The 24,909-nt window shown below is 47.4% G+C and overlaps 1 protein-coding gene across 1 annotated transcript in view; it reads right to left on the bottom strand.

Moving 5' to 3' along the window:
• Positions 1–671: 671 nt before the first annotated feature.
• Positions 672–24,909, bottom strand: part of LOC145338619 (cobalamin binding intrinsic factor-like) — a 48,644-nt gene continuing 24,406 nt past the window's right edge. Inside the window, exons 4-9 of the mRNA XM_080182994.1 lie at positions 23,453–23,644; positions 17,014–17,163; positions 16,087–16,242; positions 10,678–10,853; positions 3,654–3,840; positions 672–793 (exon numbers count right to left, since the gene is read on the bottom strand). Coding sequence (XP_080039120.1) covers positions 690–793; positions 3,654–3,840; positions 10,678–10,853; positions 16,087–16,242; positions 17,014–17,163; positions 23,453–23,644 — 965 coding nt within the window. The 3' untranslated portion in view covers positions 672–689. The remainder of the gene's footprint in view (positions 794–3,653; positions 3,841–10,677; positions 10,854–16,086; positions 16,243–17,013; positions 17,164–23,452; positions 23,645–24,909) is intronic.

The raw sequence follows: 24,909 nt of genomic DNA, 5'->3' as shown, positions 1-24,909 counted from the left end.
AGGGGCTGAATGGCCTCCTCCTGTCCCTGTGTAACAAGCTGGAGAAGGGGCTGAATGGCCTCCTCCTGTTCCTGTGTAACAGGCTGGAGAAGGGGCTGAATGGCCTCCTCCTGTTCCTGTGTAACAGGCTGGAGAAGGGGCTGAATTTAACACTCCAGTGGTCACTGTATGGCTGAGAAAATGAGCAGTGAGGCAGTTGCAGGGAGTATAATACCTTTTATTGTTTGGTGTTTACAGAAGGTAAGCCAACAGTCAGCCCGGGATGTCTCAGGATGGCCGTCTCCATCGCTGCAGCCAATCAGAGGAAGGGATGCTGACTGTCAGTGGGAGGCACCATGGCAGTGAGTGATTGGCTGGTGGGCTGTTGGATTCCATCCTCGATTGTGCCTACCTTGGGTTGGACAGGAGGACCAGCGGCGTTGGGAGGGTGGGGCAGGAGGAGGGGGGTTTCTAACAATTCCACCGTCATTGCTGCCCCAAGGTGCCCTCCACCAGTTGGTGTCTGGACGCAACCTGGCTCCTGCCACACCACCCCCCCAACCCTCCCCCAACTTGTAAGTGTGGCTGCCTGCAGCCATTTAGCCCCTCCTTCCAGCTCCCCCCTACTCTCCCATCCCCCCTTTCCTCCCACATGTCCAGAATCACCCACCCCCTCCCTCTAACCCGCCTACTCCCATTGCAGCAGCCAATCACTTGAGTGTGACACTCAGGCCTGACTTCCTGCGGACATCCTCCTGTGTTGCTGTCGGAGGGTCCTGTGTGATGTCTTCATTGTTGGAACAGGGAGTTTCATCTGTGAAGAGAAGGATCAGTCAGTTACTATCGACTCTCCTCACTTAGACACACAACAGGAGAATAACATCAGATTTAAACAGCCTTGAAGAGCCCATTCGGCCCATCTGCTCTGTGCTGGTGTTCCATATGATCTATCTCTCAATATCCTACCAAGTTCTTGTCTCAACTAAAGTCACCAGAATATTAGTCGGCCTGCATTCATGGGTGTTTGAAAGTGCAGCCTTCTCTGTCAATCAGCAGAATCTGTTGGTGGAAATGTTTTCTAAAAATTGAACTTTCATTTATTTTTCAAAATTAACAGTTAGGAGATTAAACTTGTAACTTTATAGCTGACAGGGTGATGACATTACTTCTCCCGCCCCTCTTCATCTAGCCCACTCCCCCTCCGTCTTGCAGACCACACCCCCCTCTCCATCTTGCACCCCTGCCAAAATCCTAGAACCCCCATCCTCAGAGCAGTCTGGGTAAACCTACACCTCCAGGCGAGACGGAGGGGGGGGGTGAGACAGAGTCTCAATTCTGCCAAAGAATCCCAGTAGGATTTTGGCTGTGACAGTGAAGGGCCGATATATTTCCAAGTCAGGATGATAACTGATTTGAGGGGGAACCTCCAGGTGATGGTGTTCCCAGGTATCTATTGCCTTTATCCATCTAGATGGTAGTGGGCGTGGCTTGGAAAGTGCAGCTTAAGGAGCCTTGGCGAGTTCCTGCAGTGCATCTTGTAGATACACACAGTGACCACCATGTGTACTAAGTGGAGAGACTGAATGTTTGTGGAAGGAGTAGCAATCAAGCGGCTTTGTCCTAGATGGTGTTGAGCTTCTTGTTGGAGCTGCACCCATCCAGGCAAGTGGAGAGTATTCCATTACACTCCTGACTTGTGCCTTGTAAATAGTGGACAGGCCTTGAGGAGTGAGGAGGTGAGTTAGTCGGCACCAAATTCCTAGCCTCTGACCTGCTGTGGTCGCCACAGTATTTATATGAAGAGTTTGTCACATGAGGCGTCTGGGCCTATTCTCCACAAAGAATGAGGGGAAATCTAATTGAAACTTAGAATACTGAGAGGCCTGGATAGAGTGGACATGGAAAGGGCGTTTCCACTGGTGGGAAAGACTAGAGCCAGAGGGCACAACCTCAGGCTAAAAGGACGATCCTTAAAAACAGAGAGAAGGAGGAATTTCTTCAGCCAGAGAGTGATGAATCTGTGGGACTCTTTGCCGCAGAATCTGTGTGGGACTCTTTGCCGCAGAATCTGTGGGACTCTTTGCCGCAGAAGGCTGTGGAGGCCAGGTCATTGAGTGTCTTTAAGACAGAGATAGATAGGCTCTTGATTAATAAAGAAATCAAGGGTTGCAGGAGAATGGGATTGAGAAACTTATCAGCCATGATTGAATGGTGGAGCAGTCCCGATGGGCTGAGTGGCCTAGTTCTGCTCCCATATCTTGTGGTCTTATGGGTCAGTTCAGTTTCTGGTCAATGATGATACCTCCAGGATGTTGATAGTGGGGATTCAGTGATGATAATGCCATTGAAAATCAGGGACGATGGTTCGATTCTCTGCTGGTTGATAAGGATACACGTAGGGATAGTGATGGCGGTGTCTGGGATGTTGTTGATGGATCTGAGAAACAGCTGTCCCAATGTTGGCACAGGCCAATGTTAGTTGGGGGAGGCGGTGGGACTGGGATTGTCATTTCCAGTGCGTAGATCACGAGGGAGTTTAATTCCCCGGTTTAACACAAACGAGGAACTTGACTTGCTAGGGGAGTTCTGAGTGAACCCAACTGCAGTGGATCTGGAGTCGGGATTGGCCAGGGGAGAGATAGTAGAATTCCTTCCCAAAATCAGACGGGTTTTTACCAAAATCGATGGCCGCAATGTGACCACTGTACGTGAGACCCGCTGTTCAATTCCAGAGCTTACTTATTCCAATTAAATTCCACCAGCTGAATCTGTGTCCAGAGCTGTTAGCCTGGCTGTCAGGGTTACTCTGTCATCCCCTCACCCTATAGAGACTATGGCATGATTTGAAACAGCTCTCAGGTCACTGCTCCAACCTCTACAGGAGGCAGACCCAGCTGCATGGATCCTTTCTATTAGCTGAGCATCTCCTATCCAACATTCTGGGTAATCCTTCCTGCTGCTTCTCCACAATCTCTCCACAGCACTCCCAAACTGTGCAGACCAGAACTGTGTATCGTAACAGAGGAGGTCACAGAGCTAGGGAGGGTTGTAGCAGCTGGAGGAGGTTACAGAGATAGGGAGGGTCTGAGGAGGTTGCATAGATAGGGAGAGCTGTAGGGCCTGGATAGGTCACAGAGCTAGGGAGGGTTGTAGCAGCTGGAGGAGGTTACAGAGATAGGGAGGGTCTGAGGAGGTTGCATAGATAGGGAGAGCTGTAGGGCCTGGATAGGTTACAGAGATAGGGAGGGTTGTAGCAGCTGGAGGAGGTTACAGAGATAGGGAGGGTCTGAGGGGCTGGAGGAGGTTGCATAGATAGGGAGAGCTGTAGGGCCTGGATAGGTTACAGCGATAGGGAGGGTTGTAGGGGCTGGAGGAGGTTACAGAGATAGGGAAGTTGTAGGGGTTGCCGGAGGCTACAGAGGTAAGTGGCGGGAGAGGCAATGGAAGGATTTCAGTAGACTGACCAGTATTTGAGATTCCCGGACTGTGAACCATTGCCACTCTGCGGGCCGCAGGCACGGGCACCATGGATGAGGGTCCTCTCTGCAGCTTCCCATTCTCAATCCAGCCCTTTCACCCTCAGAGGGAGCTGGCCAGGGAGGTCCCGTGTTGGGATAGTGTTGACCCGGAGCGGCACTAACCCGAGTGACCCTGATTCCTGCAGGCGCCATTACCTGATCCACAGAGCTGCTTAACATCCAGGTAGCTCCGTCCCTCCATGGCTGGCAGGGCAGCTGTGACAGTCATGATGTCTGGTGGAATCTGGTTAATGATGTTGTCCAGCAAGGATTGCAGCGATTGTGAACAGTTATAAACATCTCTCAGCGGCGACAGCCTTGGGCCCAGGTTAGAATTCAGCACCTTGGGATGAAAGGGAGATGAATTCAGGATGGCGGAAATGCCAGGTATTTGCTCGTAGCAATGGAAACGGGGAACGTTGCAAATGTGTGGGAGAAATGTAGGTGTGCTTGAGGAAGGAACACAAATTAATCAGTTAAATTCCCCAATCAACCAGGAAAGGGATGTGGTGTCTCTGGCTGGGCCCAGCATTTATTACCCACCCCTAATTGCCCCTTGAGAAGATGGTGGTGAGGTACCGCCTTGCTCACTGCAGTCCCTGAGGTGTAGGTACACCTACATTGCTGTTAGATAATGAGTTCCAGGATCTTGACCCAGTGATAGTGCAGGAACAGCTGATACATTTCCAAGTCAGGATGGTGAGTGACTTGGAAGGGAACCTCCAGGTGGTGGTGTTCCTAGGTATCTGCTGCTCTTGTCCTGTAGATGGTAGCGGTCATGGATTTGGAAGGTGCTGCTTAAGAGTCATGAGGAATTCCTGCAGTGCATCTTGTAGATGGTGCACGTGGCTGCTACTGAGTGTCAGTGGTGGAGAGATTGAATGTTTGTGGATGGGAGCAATTGAGTGGGGCTGCTTTGTCCTGGATGGTGTTGAGCTTCTTGAGTGTTGTTGGAGCTGCACCCATCCAGGCAAGTGGGGGATATTCCATCACACTCCTGACTTGTGCCTTGTAGATGGTGGACAGGTTTTAGAGAGTCAGGAGGTGAGTTACTACCCAGTATTTTTCTGCTTTTTTTGAATGGAGTTGTTGTAGTTGTGGTTTATCCAATCTGCTGGATTTTCGGGAATGTTGGACGATCACAACTGATCATCAACCATCTCTGTATTTTTCCAACACCTTCGGACAGTGGTTCCTAACTAATGTGCTGTGAAGGCACCCCCTCCCCCCCACCCCCTCCCCCAACCCCACCCCCTCCCCCAACCCCACCCCCTCCCCCCCACCCCACCCCCCTCCCCCCCACCCCCAAATAAGTGTGCCATGGAAAAAGATTGGAAAATTCATGTAATTGAACTAAATCTAACCCTTGTCTTCAACTCCTTGTTGACATCTCCAAGTCCTGATCGATCTTAGGTGTTCTGTGCATGGCAGGCTAGTCTGGAAAGTTAGGTCCCATGGGATCCAGGGTGAGCCATCAAATTGGAATCAAAATTGGCTTGCTATTCGGAAGCAGAGGGCAATGGTCGAATGTTGTTTCTCGGACTGGAGGCCTGTGACTAATGTGCCTCAGGGGTCAGTGCTGGGGCCCTTGTTGTTCATTATTTATATAAATGATTTAAATGCAAATGTACAAGGCACAGTTAGTAAACTTGTGGATGATGCTAAATTTGGAGATATTGTTGATAGTGAAGAAGGTTGTGAAAAATTCCAGGGGGGGGGAATCTTGATCAGTTGGAAAATTGGGCCGAGGATTGGCAAATGGATTTCAACACAGATAAATGTGAGGTGTTGGATTTCGGAAAGTTACACAGGGTAAGACTTATACAGTGAGTGGTCGTGCCTGGGGGGAATGTTGGGGCGCAGAGGGCCCCAGGGAGTCACAGCCATAGAGTCACAGAGGATTACAGCATGGAAACAGGCCCTTTAGCCCAACTTGTCCATGCCGCCCATTTTTTTAAAAACCCAGAAGCTAATCCCAATTGCCCGCATTTGGCCCATATCCCTTTATATTCTTTGCACCCATGTAACTAACTAAATGCTTTTTAAAAGATAAAATTGTACCCAACTCGACTACTACCTCTGGCAGCTTGTTCCAGACACTCACCACCCTCTGTGAAAAAACTGCCCCTCTGGACACTTCTGTATCTCTCCCCTCTCACCTTAAACCTATACCCTCTAGTTTTAGACTCCCCTACCTTTGGGAAAAGATATTGACTATCTGTCTGATCTATGCCCCTCATTATTTTGCAAGCCTCTATAAGATCACCTCTCAGCATCCTACGCTCCAGAGAAAACAGTCCCAGTTAATCCAACCTCTCTTTATAACTCAATCCATCAAGTCTTGGTAGCATGCTAGTAAATCTTTTCTGCATTCTTTCTAGTTTAATAATATCCTTTCTATAATAGGGTGACCAGAATTGCGTACAGTATTCCAAGTGTAGCCTTATCAATGTCTTGTACAACTGCAACAAGACATTCCGACTCCTACATAAGAACATAAGAAATAGGAGCAGGAGTAGGCCATCTAGCCCTTCGAGCCTGCCCCGCCATTCAATAAGATCATGGCTGATCTGAAGTGGATCAGTTCCACTTTCCCGCTTTCTCCCCATAACCCTTAATTCCCCTGTCTATCAAAAACCTATCTACCCGTGACTTAAATATATTTAGCGAGGTAGCCTCCACCACTTCAACGGGCAGAGAATTCCAGAGATGCACCACTCTTTGAGTGAAGAAGTTCCTCCTCAACTCTGATCTAAACTGCACCCCCCCCCCCCCCCCCCGCGCGTCTTGAGGCTGTGCCCTCTAGTCCTGCTATCCTTTCTAAGCGGGAAGAATCTCTCTACTTCTACCCTATCCATCCCTTTCATTATCTTATACGTCTCTATAAGATCCTCCCTCATCCTTCTGAATTCCAACAAGTACAGACCTAGTCTATTTAGTCCCTCTTCATAGTCCAACCCTCACATCTCTGGTATCAGCCTAGTAAACCTCCTCTGCACTCCCTCCAAGGCCCAATATATCCTTGCGCAAGTGCGGCAACCAAAACTGCACACAGTACTCCAACTCCAACTGCGGCCTCACCAGTGCCCTGTACAGTTGCAGCAAGACCTCCCTACTTTTATATTCCATCCCCCTTGCTATAAAGGCCAGCATCCCATTTGCCTTCTTGATCACCTGCAGACAGGGTTTTTGCGACTCGTGGACGAGGACCCCCAGGTCCCTCTGCACCGTAGCATGCTGCAGCTTTTCGCCCTTTAAATAGTAATCCCTCCTACTATTATTTCTGCCAAAGTGGATAACCTCACACTTGCTAACACTATACTCCATCTGCCAGGTCCTCGCCCACTCGCTCAGCCTATCCAGATCCCTCTGCAGACTTTCCACACCCTCCTCGCAATTTGCTTTTCCGCTCATCTTCGTGTCATCAGCAAATTTCGTCAGCCCCCTCCTCCAGATCATCTATATAAGTGGTAAATAGCTGAGGCCCCAGCACCGATCCCTGCGGCACTCCACTAGTCACCAACCGCCAATCAGAATAGCACCTATTGATACCAACTCTCTGCTTCCTATTAGACAACCAATCCTCTATCCACGCTAACACCTTTACCCCCAACTCCATGCACCCTAACCTTCTGTAGCAACCTTTTATGAGGCACCTTATCAAACGCCTTTTGAAAATCTAAAAACGCCACATCCATTGGTTCCCCTCTGTCTGCAGCACTAGTCACATCCTCATAGAAATCCAATAAATTTGTCAAACACGACTTCCCTTAACGAATCCGTGCTGCATCTGCTCGATCAAACCATTCTTTTCTAGGTGCCGCGCTATTTCTTCTTTGATGATGGATTCAAGCATTTTTCCAACTACAGACATTAAACTAACTGGCCTGTAATTCTCTGCCTTTTTTCTGCTACCTTTTTTTAAACAGTGGCGTAACATTAGCCATTTTCCAATCTTCCGGCACTTCCCTGGAATCCAGCGAATTTTGGTAAATAATTATTAAGGCATCCACTATCACCTCTCCATTTCTTTCAGAACCCTGGGATGCATTCCATCCGGTCCTGGGGACTTGTCCACCTTCAGTCCCATTAGTCTACCTTTCTAGTGACAGTAATCGCATTCAGGCCCTCAACTCCTACCATCCTTCTATCTTTAAGATCTATCTTTAATTCCTGTATTCAATGTTCTGACCAATGAAACCAAGCATGCCAAATGCCTTCTTTACCACTCTGTCCACATGTGACTCCACTTTCAAGAAGCTATGAACATGTACCCCTAAACCTCTTTGTTCTGTAACTTTACCCAACCATTAACCCATCAGTCACCGTTAATTGAGTAAGTCCTGACCTGGTTCAATCTACCAAAATACATCACCTTGCATTTGTCTAAATTGAACTCTATGTGCCATTCGTCAGCCCACTGGTCCAATTGATCAAGATCCTGTTGCAATTGGTGATAACTTTCTTCACTGTCCACCATACCACCAATCTTGGCGTCATCTGCAAACTTACTAACCACGCCTCCTATGTTCTCATTCCAAATCATTAATATAAATGACAAATACCAATGGACCCAGCACTGATCCCTGAGGCACACCGCTGGTCACAGGCCTCCAGTTTGAAAAACAACTCTCTACAACTACCCTCTGGCTTCTTTCAAGAAGCCAATTTTGCATCCATTTAGATACCTCACCCTGGAACCTGTGAGATTTAACTTTATGCAACAACCTACCATGCGGTACTTTGTCAAAGGCCTTGCTAAAGTCCATATAGACGACATCAACTGCACTGCCCTCATCTACCTTCTTGGTCATCCCTACAAAAAACTCAATTAAATTTATGAGACATGATTTTCCACTCAAAGCCATGCTGACTGTCTGTAATCAGTAATTGTGCTCTAAATGCCTGTAGATCCTGTCTCTCAAAATACCTTCTAGTAATTTACCCACCTCAGATGTGAGGCTCACCGGCCTGTAGTCCCCAGGCTTTTCCCTGCAGCCCTTTTTAAACAAACGCACAACATTTGCCATCCTCCAATCTTCAGGCACCTCACCTGTGGCAATTGATGCTTCAAATATCTTGGCTAGGGGACCCGCAATTTCCTCCCTAGCCTCCCACAATGTCCTGGGATACACTTTATCAGGTCCCGGGGATTTATCTACCTTGATGCGCTTTAAGACTTCCAGCACCTCCTTCTCTGTAATATGTACACTCCTCAAGACATCACTATTTATTTCCCCAAGTTCCCTCACATCCTCACATACTTTCTGAACAGTAAATACTGATGAGAAATATTCATTTAGGATCTCACCGATCTTTGTGGATCTGCACATAGATGACCGTTTTGATCTTCAAAAGGACGATCACAACTGATCATCAACCACCTCTGTATTTTTCCAATACTTTGGTTGGGAACCACTGTCCGATGTACTGTGAAGCACTCCGCCCCATCATAAGTGTGCCGTGGAAAAAGATTGGAAAATTCATGTAATTGAACTAAATCTAACCCTTGTCTTCAACTCCTTGTTGACATCTCCAAGTCCTGATTGATCTTAGATGTTCCGTGCATGGCAGGCTAGTCTGGAAAGTTAGGTCCCATGGGATCCAGGGTGAGCTAGCAAATTGGAATCAAAATTGGCTTGATGTTTGGAAGCAGAGGGTGATGGTTGAAGGGTGTTTCTCGGACTGGAGGCCTGTGACTAATGATGTGCCTCGGGTCAGTGCTGGGGCCCTTGTTATTCATTTTTTTTTATATTAATGATTTAAATGCGAATGTACAAGGCATGGTTAGTAAGTTTGCAGATGATACTAAATTAGGAGATATTGTTGATACTGTAGAAGGTTGTGAAAAATTCCAGGAGGGGAATCTTGATCAGTTGGGAATTGGTCTGAGGATTGGCAAATGGATTTCAACACAGATAAATGTGAGGTGTTGGATTTTGGAAAGTTAAACAGGGTAAGACTTGTACATGTTTTGGCCTCAGCTACTTTCTGTGCGAGAGTGACAAACTGACAAAGTCCCTGGGCCTGGTGCTGTGTACCGGACAGTAAAAAGTCTGACAACACCAGGTTTTAGTCCAACCGATTTATTTGATAGTAAACTCACAAGCTTTCGAGGGGACTCCCTCTTCGTCAGGTGAATGGAGAGTTCTGGCCTCAGACAGAGCATATAAAGCACAGACAGTTTAGAGATTACTGATTAGAATGCGAATCTTTACACCTAACCTAAGATTCGCATTCTAATCAGTAATCTCTAAACTGTCTGTGCTTTATATGCTCTGTCCGAGGCCAGAACTCTCCATTCACCTGACGAAGAGGGAGTCCCCTTGAAAGCTTGTGAGTTTCCTATCAAATAAATCGGTTGGACTAAAACCTGGTGATGTCAGACTTTTTACTGTGTTTACCCCAGTCCAACGCCGGCACATCCGCATCATGCTGTGTACTGGGCCAGAGCTTCCCAGCCTTTACCACGTCATGCCACACCTCCATAATATAGAAATAAGCTGAGGCACGGATCCTATTTTCTTTGCCTTATTCCCGTACAGAGGACTTTGTTTTTACCTCCTGTTTTTAACCTTTCTGTATCCCTCCCACTTCTCCCTTGTTTTTTTTTTGTGACGTTTTTGAGTTTTGAGTTTTTGTGCGGCTGCGTGGACCCTTTGTCTTCAGCTCCGAGTCCCGTTAGCCAAGCGCTTGGACCTGACCAATGTACAAAATCTAAACCGCACACATGTGGCTCTTTTCCAGCCAGCACGTAGAGTCAGAGAGTAATACAGCATGGAAACGGGCTCTTCAGCCCAACCGGTCCATATTTCTATATTATGGAGGTGTGGCGTGATGTGGTAAAGGCTGGGAAGCTGTGGCCCAGTACATAGCACCAGGCCCAGGGACCTTGTCAGTCTGTCACTCTCACACAGAAAGTAGCTGAGGCCAAAACATTCTGATTTCAAGAAGAAATTACATTTTACTCTGGGGGCTAAAGGGATACAGGAGGAAGGGGTATCAGGATTCAATGATCAAAATGAATGGTGGAGCAGGTTCGAAGGACTGAATGGCCTACCCCTGCTTCTGGTTTCTATGTGATAGCTTTACCAATAGCTGTGGGTTATATTCCTCCCTCCTTTTGACATGCACACAGACTCAAGGACAGAGTTACGCACAGAGACACTCGCAGTGATACCTGAATAATCATTCCTGTTTCGTAAGCATTCCCAAAGCTGCCATCCAGCTGAATGTTCTGAATTAAATCGGTGAGCAGCAGTTGAATGGCCACCTGCATTCTGCTGTACTCAGTATCTGAGTTGCTTTGTGTATTCTGTAAGCAGCTCAGTGCCAGAATATAATTACACTTGGCTTCTGGAAGAAAAGAGACACAGGGAGTCAGGGAACCTTGACCCACACACACTCCCTTCTTCCGAATCATATCGCTGGGGTCGGTTACCGCAGTATGCTTGTAACACAAAGAGTAAAACATTTTGGCACGGTGGCACAGTGGTTAGCACTGCTGTTTCACAGCTCCAGGGACCCAGGTTTGATTCCCGGTTTGGGTCACTGTCTGTGTGGAGTTTGCACATTCTCCCCGTGTCTGCGTGGGTTTCCTCCCACAGTCTGAAGATGTGCGCGTTAGGTGGATTGGCCATGATGAATTGCCCCTTCGTGTTAGGGAGATTAGAGGGTGAACGTGTGGGGTTAGTGAGATAAGGCATGGGTGGGATTGTGTCGTTACAGAATTGATGGGCTGAATGGCCTCCACTTGTACTGTCGGGATTTTTTGATGAAAAAGAAAAATTGACTACGTTGCGCTAGACAAAAAAGTAGCTAAAATTTCAATATGAACACCAGAAAGTGATTGCAACACAAACCAATCTGTTTATCCCAAAACTCTCTGCTCAAGAGGGCATAGGGGATTCTTGACTCTATTGAGGCACAGAATATAAGAGCAGGGAGGTTATGATGGAACTGTATTAAACACTTGTTAGGCCACAGCTAGAATACCATATGCAGTTCTGGTCACTGCACTACAAGAAGGATGTGATTGCAATGGAGAAGGAGATTCACCAGGATGCTGCCTGAGATGGAGTGTTTCAGCTATGAGGAGAGGCTGGTTAGGCTGGGGTTGTTTTCCTTAGAACAGAGAAGGCTGAGGGGGAACCTGATTGAGGTGTACAAAATTATGAGGGACATAGGAAGAAACTTTTTCCCTTAGTAGAGGGGTCATTAACCAGGGGACGGAGATTTACGGTAAGGGACAGGAGATTGAGGGGATTTGGAACTCGCTGCCTGAAAGGGTGGCAGAGGCAGGAACCCTCACAACATTTAAGCAGCATAGAATCCCTACAGTTCAGAAGAGGCCATTTGACCCATCGAGTCTGCACTGACTTTGACAAGGTATCTTATCCAAGCCATGTCCTCCACTCTATCCCTGTAACCACACAAATTTACCATGAATAAACCATCTAACCAACACATCTTTGGACACTATGAACCAATTTAGCATAACTGACTCATCTAACCTACACTAAGGGACAACTTAGCTGGGACTGTGTGCCTAACCTGCACACCTTCGGACTGTGGGAGGAAACCCATGCAGACACAGGGACAATGTGCAAACTCCACTCAGACAGTGACCCAAGCCAGGAATTGAACCAGGGTCCCTGGCACTGTGAGGCAGCAGTGCTAACCACTGTGCCACCTAACATTTAGATGAGCACTTCAAATGTCATAGCATAAAAAGCTACGGTTGTGTGCTGGAAAATAGGATCAGGATATATAGAGGCTTGTTGGCCAGCACAGACCCAATGGGCTGAAGGGCCTCTTACTGTACTCTAAAGCTCTATGACTATGATCCTTACAGATACGAAAGCCCAGTGAAGATTTATCATCATCCCAACACCAATTCCTCCACTGCTCTGAGGAAATGAATTCCACAAACTCACAAGTCTCTGAAGGAGGAAATTTCTCCTCGTCTCCATCATAAAGGAGAAGCTAAACCGAGTCCCCTATCTGGTTCTGGATTCCCCCACAAGGGGGAAAACAGCTTCTCAGCATTCACCCTGTCACGTTCCCTCTGAGTCCTCAATGGCATCACATCTCATTCTTCCAAACCCCAACCAGCAAACATTCCTTCACTCAGACAATCCCTTCATTCCAGGAATCATCCCAGCCAACCCTACCCCAACTGCTTGCAATGGAAAGTTGACCGTGGAGAGTCAAAGATTAGCTTCTTCGCTTCCAGAATGGCACGGTGGTTCACAGTGCCAGGGAACTGGGTTCGATTCCAGCTTTGGGTCACTATCTGTGTGGAGTTTGCATGTTCTCCCCGTGTCTGTGTGGGTTTCCTCTGGGTGTTCCAGTTTCCCCTCACAGTCCAAAGACGTGCAGGTTAGGTGAATTGGCCATGCTAAATTGCCCCTTAGTGACTAAAGATGTGTAGGTTAGGTGGATTGGCCATGCTAAATTACCCCTTAGTGTCCAAAGATGCGCAGGTTAGAGGGATAGGTGGGGGAAAGGGCCTGGGTAAAATACTCTGTCATAGAGTCAGTGCAGACATGACAGGCTGATTGACCTCCCCTACACTGTAGGGATTCTATGTTTAAGTGGTTGTAGATTTTTCCTTTTGGATTTGCGTTCGACCAGGAAATTGCACAGCCCCTGGAGTGTGGGTGGGCGGAGGTGACTAGGAACAATCCCATCCTGATCTTCTCCCAGACGGGATAACAGGATTCATGGGTTGAATGGTATATTCTTGCAGCAGGTGGGAGATAAGAACATAAGGAATAGGAGCAGGAGTAGGCCATCTAGCCCTTCGAGCCTGCCCTGCCATTCAATAAGATCATGGCTGATCTGTCGTTGCTCAGTTCCACATTCCCGCCCTCTCCCCATAACCCTTAATCCCCTCTCTTATCAAAAACCCATCAACCCGTGTCTTAAAAATATTTAGCGAGGCAGCCTCCACCACTTCAACGGGCAGAGAATTCCAGAGATTCTCCACCCTTTGAGTGAAGAAGTTCCTCCTCAACTCCGTTCTCAACCGCCCCCCCCTTTATCTTGAGGCAGTGCCTCCTAGTCCTACTGTCCTTTGAGCGGGAAGAGTCTCTCCACCTCTATCCTATCCATCCCATTCATCATCTTATACGTCTCAATGAGATCTCCCCTCATTCTTCTAAACTCTAATGAGTACAAGCCTCGGTTATTCAGCCTCTCCTCATAGCTCAACCCCCTCAACTCTGGTATCAGCCTAGTAAACCTCCTCTGCGTTCCCTCCAAGGCCAAAATATCCTTGCGTAAGTGCGGCGACCAAAACTGCACACAGTACTCCAGCTGCGGCCTCACCAATGCCCTATACAGCCGCAGCAAGACCTCCCTACTTTTATATTCAATCCCCCTCGCGATGAAGGCCAGCATCCCATTCGCCTTCCTGACCACCTGCTGCACCTGCAGGCTGGGTTTTTGCGACTCATGCACAAGGACCCCGAGGTCCCTCTGCACCGTCGCATGCTGCAGTTTTTCGCCACCTAAGTAATAGTCCTTCCTACCATTATTCCTACCAAAGTGGACCACCTCGCACTTGCCAACATTAAATTCCATTTGCCATTTCCTGGCCCATTCGCCCAGCCTATCTAGATCCTTCTGCAGACTCTCCACACCCTCTGCGCAATTTGCCGTTCTCCCTCACATTCCTTAAAAGAGGCTAGTAGACAAGTAGGTAGAACGGAGGACAACTGAAAGTTAAATGTAACACAGAGAAGTGTAAAGTGGGTGGCACAGTGGTTAGCACTGCTGCTTCACAGTTGCAGGGACCTGGTTCAATTCCTGGCTTGGGTCACTATCTGTGTGGAGTTTGCACATTCACCCCATGTCAGTGTGGGTTTCCTCTGGGTGCTCTGGTTTCCTCGCACAGTCCAAAGATGGGTCAGGTAGGTTGGTCATGCCCCCTAGTGTCCCAGGGTGAGTAGGTTAGAGAGATAAGCGGGGTAAATATGTGGGGTTCCGGGGATAAGGCTTGGGCAGGATTGTTGTTGGTACAGACCAAACTGCCTCCTGCACTGTAGGGATTCCGTAGTTCATCTTAGTAAGATGAACACAGGGGGCAATAAACTAGAGAATTTAAAAAGGGAATGCAGGAACTGGGTGTAAGTGTGCACAATTCATGGAAGCTGGCAGGAAATTGTAACCTCAACCCCATATTCCTGCTGAACCCCCCCCCACAATAACCTTTCACCCCCTCATTAATCAAGAAACTCGCTCTGCCTTAAAAAAAATATCCACAGACTCTGCTTCCACTGCCTTTTTGAGGAAGAACGTTCCAGAAACTCACCCCCTCTGAGAGAAAGAAATCCTCCTTATCTCCATCGGGCAACCTCTTATTTTTAAACAGTAGCCCTGAGTTCTAGATTTTTCCGCAAGGGGATAAGATAAGAACAGGGAATGATTTGAAGGAAGATGGAACTCTCTTGACTCTGGGAGACTGGTTACAAAGGGCTCACAGGGTGCTTTAAGGTTTTGGTTAAAGCAAGTGTAGGTAAAGTTGTGTTTTGAGAGCTGGTCGGCTGGTTTAACTTTGGGGCAGAAAACAAGAAGGATTAACTGCTGGATAAAGCAGATAAAACACTTCCTGAAACTTCAAAGCCAGTCCGAAGCAAAACGTGAATGGAGATTGCTACGAGACCTGCAAGTTTCCTGTGAAGTTTGCCTGATAAACTGTAAGAATCATCGAGAGTTTCACAGAGCAGTGCTGAAACTAACTGTATAACCTGCATAAAATTCCAAACTCCATCATCTGTCCTTTACCCATTAAACCAATAACCTTTGGGCAGAATTCCACCGTTCCATGTGTGTGTGAGACAGAGACTGAGTGATGGGTATTTAGAAAGTAATTTTTAAATTTTAATATTCCATACTGTGCATTAACAAGCTTTGCCTGTCTATTTAACAAGTCTGATTTAATAATAGACTGAAAATATTGTTGTAATGGGAGACATTTAAAAAAAAAAGTGTCCAGAGGGGCAATTTTTTCCACACAGGGTGGCGAGTGTCTGGAACAAGCTGCCAGAGATAGTAGTAGAGGCAGGTACAATTTTATCTTTTAAAAAGCATTTAGACAGTTACATGGGTACGATGGGTATAGAGGGATATGGGCCTAATGAGGGCAATTGGGATTAGCTTAAGCCTTTTGAAAAAAAAAGGGCCGAAGTGTCTGTTTCCATGCTGTAACCTCCATGCCTCTATGACTCGATTCAAGAAAGACACTGGGTGGGAATTTACAGCCACACTTGCCCCAAGGCCGGAAAATCTGTCTGACACCACAGACCTTTGCATGGTCCACCTCCACCCCCACCCCGGTACGATTACCAAGGTGGGACTGGAACATTCCCCCTATTTGAGTGGGCCACGCTGAGGTGAATCAGTAAAGCAGTGGTATTTGGCTGTAGAGTTAGCTGGAAAGATCATTTCAATGTGGTGTTGTGAGCCCCTGGAGATTGTGTGGCAGGAGAAAGGGATGGTGCGCTGCCCCGATCTCCATCGTAAACACAGGAAAGAATAAATAGAAGATCCAGCTGGACCTGAGGCTTTGGCTTTGCTTCCTCACCAATGGACATGTTCTTGGACTCCGGGGCATCCAAGTTGATGCTGAAGCTGATGAATTCGTGAACGATACTGGTGGGAATCTCTTCGTTCTCCAGACATAGGGCCAGGATAGCCAGGCTGACCTGATAGGCATTAGTGAAATAGGCTTTGGTCTTTTCTGTGAATTACAATAACAATAATCATCACACAATCTGGTGGGGAAGACAGGGGCAAAGATAACTCTTAATCTTAACAATGCAGCAGTACTCTGCACTGAAGGAGGCCTTTTGGCCCATTACCTGTGATAGCACTTTGAATAAATCTATCCAGTGAGTCCCATGTCCTCTCGCTCTTGATCTATAACCTCACACACACTTTACCATGAAGTATTTATCCAATCCCCACTGACAAAGCTGTACACAGTATTCCAGGTGTGGCCTCACTGGCACCTTATACAGCTACAACATAACCTCGCTGTATTTAATCTAGCAATGAAGGACAAAATTCTATTTGCCTCTTAATTGCATGCTGCATCTGTGAACCATCTTTTTGTGATTCTTGCACAAGGACACCCAGGTCCCTCTGCACAGCAGCATGCTGCAATCTTTTAACAATTAAAAAAGGGCTTCAGCTACTTTCTGTGGGAATGAATTCCACATCACACTCACCATCCTCTGGGTGAAGAAATTTCTCCTCACTTCAGTTCTAAAAGGTTTACTCCTTCTCAACCTAGTTCTGGACCCCACTTACCATCAGGAACATTCTGTCTGTCCCAGTTCCCACCCTCCTCACCCTGCCCTAGTATTGGGTTCTTTCCCGTTTTCCCGAGGGGGTCCGTGACTGGGGCCTGACATCCCATTCCCCAAATCCGCTGGTTAGCACGTGACCCCTTTGTTAGTAGGCGTGAACTAAAGGCAGCTGACTGCTGTTAGTGTTGCACTGTACCTACCCAGAGAGTGCATTTCAATGCTCAGGGTGGCGTCCAGAAGGCGAATCAGGTTAACTCCCAGGTCGTTATTGGGAATGTTGGCGGGATCAATGCAGGCAGCCCGGAATGCCATCGTGTACAAGCCCATGTCGCCAGTTGTAAAGTTTCCGTCTGCAAATAGGAGGAGGAGAGAATGGGAGAGCATCAGTAAACACAAAACCCACCATCAGTTCCAATCAGTACCCAAGGGGAGGCCATTCAGCTTCTCCAGCCTGTTACACAGGGACAGGCCATTCAGCCCCCTCAAAGCCGTTGTACTATTCAATGGTCATTCTGTATCTTAACCACATGGATTTTGCCTCTATATAAAATAATAGGAGAGTATTGGGCAATCTGAGATATGAAACATGCTGTCAGTGTGTGGAGATGTGATGGCCACATTCCTCAACCGGTAATGGGAGGTTTGGGTTAAAAATCTCACTGGGATGTGAGTTCAGTTCCCCCGCAGGGCAGGCTGGGTGTTGGGAGGTTGTCTAAATTGTGTCATTAATGTCCTGGTATGACCCCTGCTTCTCCTGATGTATATTCCTGACTCCGACCTCAGTGTACATAGAAGGTAGGAGGAGGCGGCCATTCAGCCCTGCAAGCCTGCTCTGCCATTCATTACGATCATGGCTGATCATCCAGCTCAATAGCCTAATCCTGTTTTTACCTCATAACCTTTGACCCCGTTTGCCCAAGTGTGACATCTAGCCACCTCTCGAATATATTCAATGTTTTGGCGTCAACCACAAGCTCATCACTCTTTAGGTGAAGAAATGTCTCCTCATCTCCGTCCTAAATGGTCCACTCTGAATACTCAGACTGTGACCCCTGGTTCTGGACTCCCTCACCATTGGGAACACCCTCCCTGCATCTACCCTGTCTAGACCTGTTAGAATTTTATAAGTCTCTATGAGATTCCCCCTTCATTCGTCTGAACTCCAGTGAAAACAATCCAAACCTAGTCAATCTCTCCTCGTGTGAAAGTGGTGTGAACGGAAGAATTAGGAGCTACTACTGGAAGGACGTGGAGACTCTGGAGAGAGTGTAGAGGAGGTTTACCAGGATGTTGCCTGGTATGGAAGGACTGGCTTATGAGGAAAGATTGAACAAATTAGGGCTGTTTTCCCTTGAAAGACGGCGACTGAGGGGGGATCTAATAGAGGTATGTAAGATTATGAAGGGTATAGATAGAGTAAACAGAGGTACAAGAGACACACAGTACAAGGGGCCACGGGCTTAGGGTGAGGGGGGAGAGGTATAACACAGATATTAGAGGGAGTTTTTTCACACAGAGGGTAGTGGGGGTATGGAATGCTCTGCCAAGCAAGGTGGTGGAGGCAGGCATGCTGGAGTTGTTTGAGTAACTTAGACAGGCACATGAGTGGGTTGGAGATGGGAGGATATAGGAGACTGTTTTAAATAAGGTTCATTAGCATTGGGACGTCCCTGGTAATGCAAAAGGATATGGTATGATAATGTTTTTTTTCTCTTTTAATTCACAGGTTTAAGTCGGTCTGCCTTGTTGTCCAACGAGGGGCATACACGCCATGGGTCGTACTTGGGCTGCTCTTGAATGTTTGAGATTGGCCTAGTTGGCTGATTGATTGGGTACTAAATTGGGTACTAAATTGTCCCTCAATTGGATCTCCCTGATCCTCGCACATTAGGCTTAGACTAAAATCATGAATAGGTCACTGAGACAGTGGGACGGCGGCGCGGGCTCGTTGGGCCGAAGGGCCTGTTTCCCGTGCTGTGTTGTTCTTTGTTGTTGCTTCATGTTGTTAGTGTGCTTAAACTGGACCAGATACTGGGCAACATGACAGCTCAGTGACTATCACTGTTTGCTGTGCAGACACAAGGATTTGGGCCAGTGTCTGTGGGAGTTTGCGCATTTTCCCCGTGCTTGCGTGGGTTTTCTCTGGGTGCTCCGGTTTCCTCCCACACCCCAAAGATGTGCTATTAGGCTGATTGGAAGTAATAAATTGTCCCTAAATTAGTTTCCCTCAATGTGGATTGCCATAAAAACAATAGATAAGGGTCATGGGTGGAGGGGGGGACTGGCAGTATTAAAATGGCGGCGCGGGCTCGTTGGGCCGAAGGGCCTGTTTCCCGGGCTGTTTTTATTCTTTGTTCTTTGAGCTGAAGTGGGCAATGACCCTGCCTAAGACACAGGCAGATAGGTGGATAAGTGACTGACAAAACTGATGGGGGTGGCACAGTGGTTAGCGCTGCTGCCTCACAGCGTCAGGGACCCAGGTTCAATTCCTGGCTTGGGTCACTGTCTGTGTGGAGTCTGCACATTCTCCCCGTGTCTGCACGGGTTTCCTCCGGGTGCTCCGGTTTCCTCCCATGGTCCGAAAGACGTACTGATTAGGGTCATTGACCCGAACAGATGCCAGAGTGTGGCAACTAGGGGGATTTTCACTAACTTCATTGCAGTGTTAATGTAAGCCTACTTGTGACAATAATAAATAAATAAACAATTTCAATTTGTGGATGATACAAAAACTTGGAAGCATTGTAAACTGTGAAGAAGGCGGTGTAAACCTTCAAACAGACGTAGACAAGGTGGTGGAGTGGGCTGATAGGTGGCAGATGAAGGTCAGTGCGGAGGAGTGTGAGGTGCTGCATTTTGTTAGGAAGAACATAGACATTACAAAATAAGGTAAAATTCTTAAAGGGCAGCAGGAGCAGAGGGAGCTGGGTGTAAATGTGAATAGATCGTTGAAGGTGGCAGGATAGATGGAGAGAACAGTGAGTAAAGCACATAGTATTCTGGGCTTTATTAATGGGGTCACAGAGTACAAGAGCAAGAAAGCTATGCTGAACTTACACAGCCTCGAGTTAGACCTCAATTGGAATATTGTGTACAGTTCTAAGTACTACACTATAAAATCCCCACAATGCAGAAGGAGGCCATTCAGCTTATCAAGTCTGCACTGACCACAATCTCATTCAGGCCCAATTCCCATGACCTTACATATTTAGAACATAGAAAAACTACAGCACAAACAGGCCCTTTGGCCCACAAGTTGCACTGATCATATCTCTACCTACTAGGCTTAGGACTAGGGGGCACAGCCTCAAGATAAAGGGGGGGCGGTTCAGAACGGAGTTGAGGAGGAACTTCTTCACTCAAAGGGTGGTGAATCTCTGGAATTCTCTGCCCGTTGAAGTGGTGGAGGCTGCCTCGCTAAATATTTTTAAGAAGCGGGTTGATGGGTTTTTGATAAGAGAGGGGATTAAGGGTTATGGGGAGAGGGCGGGAAAGTGGAACTGAGCCACGACAGATCAGCCATGATCTTATTGAATGGCGGGGCAGGCTCGAAGGGCCAGATGGCCTACTCCTGCTCCTATTTCTTATGTTCTTATGTTCTTATGTTCTTATAACCCTCAATCCTATTAAGTCCCATGTACTCATCCAGAAGTCTCTTAAAAGACCCTATCGAATTTGCCTCCACCACCACCGATGGCAGCCGATTCCACTCACTCACCACCCTCTGAGTGAAAAACTTACCCCTGACATCTCTTCTGAACTTACTCCCCAGCACCTTAAACCTGTGTCCTCTCGTAGCGACCATTTCAGCCCTGGGAAAAAGCCTCTGAGAATCCACTCGATCAATACCTCTCAACATCTTATACACCTCTATCAGGTCACCTCTCATCCTTCGTCTCTCCAAGGAGAAACAACCGAGCTCCCTCAACCTATCCTCATAAGGCATGCCACCCAATCCAGGCAACATCCCTGTAAATCTCCTCTGCACCCTTTCAATGGCTTTCACATCCTTCCTATAATGAGGCAACCAGAACAGAGCACAGTACTTCAAGTGGGGTCTGACCGGGGTCGTATAAAGCTACAGCATTATCTCCCAACTCCTAAACTCATTTCCTCAATTGATGAAGGCCAGTACACCATATGCCTTCTTGACCACAACCTCTACCTGTGAAGCTGATTTGAGAGTCCTATGAACCCAGACCCCAAGATCCTTCTGATCTTACACACTGCTAACAGTCTTACCCTTAATATTATATTCCTATATTTACCGAAGCTAGTCACCCTGACACTGAGGGACAATGCCCCTAACCCGCACATCTTTGGATTGCGGAGAGAACTGAAGGAAACCCATGCAAACATGGGGAGAATGTGCAGACTCTGCACCGACAGTCACTCAGGCTGGAAATCGAACCCAGGTCCTGCAGCAGTGCTAACCACCGTGTCACCCCATGTACGAAGGATGTGAACTCATCGGACAGAATGCAGAGAGGTTTACAAGAATGGTTCCAGGATGGGAAACCTCAGTTATGAGGATAGATTGGAGAGGTTGAGACCGTTCTCCTTGGACAGAAGACGGTTGAGAGGGGAATTGATAGAGATGCTCAAAATCATGAGGGAGCTGGACAGAGTAGACAGGGAGAAACTGTCACAAATGCAGAAGGATCAAGATCGAGTCGGAAATGAGTTAAATTGCTTGGTAAAGATAAAAGAGAACCTGTAGATATGGTGTATTTTGGATTTTCAACAGGCCTTCAGTAAGGTCTGACACATAGGAGGCTAGTGAATGAAATTTGAGTACACGGTATTAGGGGTGAGATACTGCTCTGGATTGATAACCACTCAATGGACAGAGAACAGAGAGTAGAAACAAACGGGTGATTTTCAGGGTGGCAGGCTGTTACTGGTGGGGTACTCGCAAGGAACAGTGTTGGGGCCGTAGCTATTCACATTATATCTGAATGATTTGGATGTAGGGACCAATTGTAATACATATTTCCAACTTGGCTGATGGTATAAAACTCAATGTGAATGTGAGGGGGGTTGAAAAAGAGGCTTTGAGAGGACGTGAACAGGCTAAGTGAGTGAGCTAGAACATGGCAGGTTGAATTTAACAATAACCGTAAAACTGCTGTCCATTAACACCTAGTGTTCTGGTTCATGGGTCTTTAAAGGCCAGCACGTAAGTGCAGGAAGCAATTAGATAGTTTGCGGATAAGGGTAAACCTTTTAGGACTGAGGTGAGGAGAAATTTCTTCAACTGAAGGGCAGTGAATGTGTCAAATTCATTCCCACAGAAATTCGTTGAGGCCAAAACATTTTGATTGGAAGAAATTAGATATAATTCTTGGGGCTAAAGGGATCAAGGGATATTGGGGAGAAGGGCGGTGGGGTATCAGGATATTGAATTTGATGATCAGCCATGATCACAATGAATGGCAGAGCAGGTTCAAAGGGCCAAATGGCCTCCTCCTGGGTGGGTGGCACAGTGGTTAGCACTGCTGTCTTACAGCACCAGGGACCTGAGTTCAATTCCGGCCTCGGGTGGCTATGTGGAGTTTGCATATTCTCCCGTGTCTGCGTGGGTTTCCTCCGGGTGCTCCAGTTTCCTCCCAGAGTCCAAAGATGTGCGGATTAGGATTAGTCATGGTAAATTGTCCTTTAGTGCTGAGGAACTAGCAGGATAAGTAGGTGGGGTTATGGGAATAGGGCCTGGGTGGGACTGTTGTCAGTGGGCCAAATGGCCTCCTTCTGCACTGTAGGGTTCCATGATTCTATTTTATGATTGATTCCTGCTTCAGATTTCTGTGTTTTAAATTGCGAGGGGTTTGGTGTTGGGAATTTGCTGCAATTGTACAGAGCCTTGAGTACACATGGAGTATTACATACAGTTTTGGCTTTCTCATCTAAGGAGTGATATACTTGCCACTGATGAAGTGCAGTGGAGGTTTACCAGACTGATTCCAGAGATGGTGAGATTGTGGTATGAGGTGATTCAGGAAACAGGGGCCTGTATCTACTTGAGTTTTGAAGAATGAGAGGTGATCTCATTGAAACTAACTCAATTCTTCCAGGGTGGATATGTTGTGTGTGTGTGTTTTCCCCTGGCTGGTGAGACTAGAACCAGGGTACACAGTCTCAGAATAAAGGGCAGGCTACTTCAGTCTGAGGAGGATGGTGAATCTTGGAGTTCTTTAGCTCAGAAGGATGAACGTGTCCAAGACATCAATAGATTCTTGGAGACGAATGACATTGCAGGATATAGGAACAGTGGGGAAAAATGGTGAGAGGTAGATGATTGGGTGTGATCTGTTTGAGTGATAGGGTTGGCTCGAGGGGCTGAATGGCCTCACCTGCTCCTATGTCTCTATGTTGTCCTCAATGGAACTCTGTGGAAAAGGCAAGCAGAATCTCTATCTCCCATTCCTTGTCCTAATTTAGGGGTCATGCTGCAGAGCCCCCCCATCCCTCGATGACCATGGGGCTCGCAAGCCTAGCCCATGGACTCCGTCAAACACCATCAGAAAGTCTATATACACAGCATCCGCCGCACCATCCTCCCCGCCTGCCCTGCTCCCAAGCCAATCCACCCTGTCCATCCATCGAATCTCTGCCAACGTTTCCCCTCCTTCCCGACTTTACCTCCCACCGACTTCTCGGCGTAGGACTTGAGCAGGCAGTCCTGGAGCTGCTGCTCCATATTCAGGTTGTGTTTCCGGGAGAGGCGCAAGGCAATGAGGATGCTGGGGTCCGGATGGTCATTGCAGTCCCCAATGGTCTCGAGCAGAAGGCTCACAAGGAGGTTGACGAATGGCGCCTGCTGCTTGCTGATGCCTGCAAGGTAGAAATGAGGGGATCAAACAGGGAATGAGTGCAGGAGGCATCCCTGCTTTGGGAAGCTGAAACCAAGACACAGGAGCATGTCTCCATTGAGAGAATTCATTGACCTGTTCAGTCTCACAGCTCTGTACACCCAGTATCCCAGCCTTCCCCGATTAACTATAAACCAGTTCAATAAAAGGGCATGGGCACCCCCTGCTGGGCAGAAGTCAAAACTTCCAATGGAAACTTAACTAAATTAAAAGCCTGTTACCGGAGGCTGGCGATGCATTCCAGCTCTGAGGTGCCCACTAGGCATGGAATAGTGTACCAGCAGGCACTGTGTTCCCTCTCCAGGCCATGCACATTGTCCCTGGGAAGGGCTGTCCCTGATTTATACATAGTATAAGACAATTCCCACCCATTGCCCGATTTCTCTTAAACGCAATCATGTGATTGACATTAACCAGTCTGAACGATGTTATTGATATAGCATTCACAATATAACCAGTGTGACAATTACATTACAGTGAGAGGTACATTCTTCATAGAATCCCTATTCTTCATAAGGTCCGTCCATTTGGCTCATGGAATCCGCACCCACTCTCTACCCAGGCCCTCCCCTCCATCCTATCTCCATAGAACATAGAACACATAGAACATTACAGCGCAGAACAGGCCCTTCGGCCCACGATGTTGCGCCAACCAGCTTTTAAAAAAACACTAACCCACTAATCTAAACCAATCCCATTTCGTCCATAAACCTATCCACAGATCTCTTAAACGCCCCCAAACTAGGTGCATTTACAACTGCAGCTGGCAGGGCATTCCAGTCCCTCACCACCTTCTGGGTAAAGACCATACCCCAAACATTTAGCATGGCTAATCCATCTAACCTGTGTGTGTTCGGACACTAAGAGGCAATTTTACCATGGTCATTCACCTAACCGCATCTTCGGGCCCTGAATTCTTGTAGCACCTTTCTCCACTTCTGCACTAAAAGTGTGTTTCAGCCAAGGAGGCAGGTTACCAAGCCTGTTCACAAAGAAGGAAACGCAAGAACCAATTTGTACACAAAAAGATACATTTTGGAAGGAGCAATTTGACAAGGAAGTATTCAATGAATGGTAGGACACTAGGAACAAAGAGACCTTGGTGTGTTTATCCATAGATCTTTGAAGGCAGGACATGTTAGTAGGGTGGTGATAAAGGTAGCTGGGACGCTTGACTTTATCAATCGAGGCATAGATTACAATAGTAAGGATGTCATGTTGGAGTTG

Source organism: Carcharhinus amblyrhynchos, unplaced genomic scaffold, assembly GCF_965287045.1.
Source record: "Carcharhinus amblyrhynchos unplaced genomic scaffold, sCarAmb.v2.hapA chromosome_111, whole genome shotgun sequence".
Taxonomy (NCBI): domain Eukaryota; kingdom Metazoa; phylum Chordata; class Chondrichthyes; order Carcharhiniformes; family Carcharhinidae; genus Carcharhinus; species Carcharhinus amblyrhynchos.
This window is presented reverse-complemented; position numbering and strand designations above follow the sequence as displayed.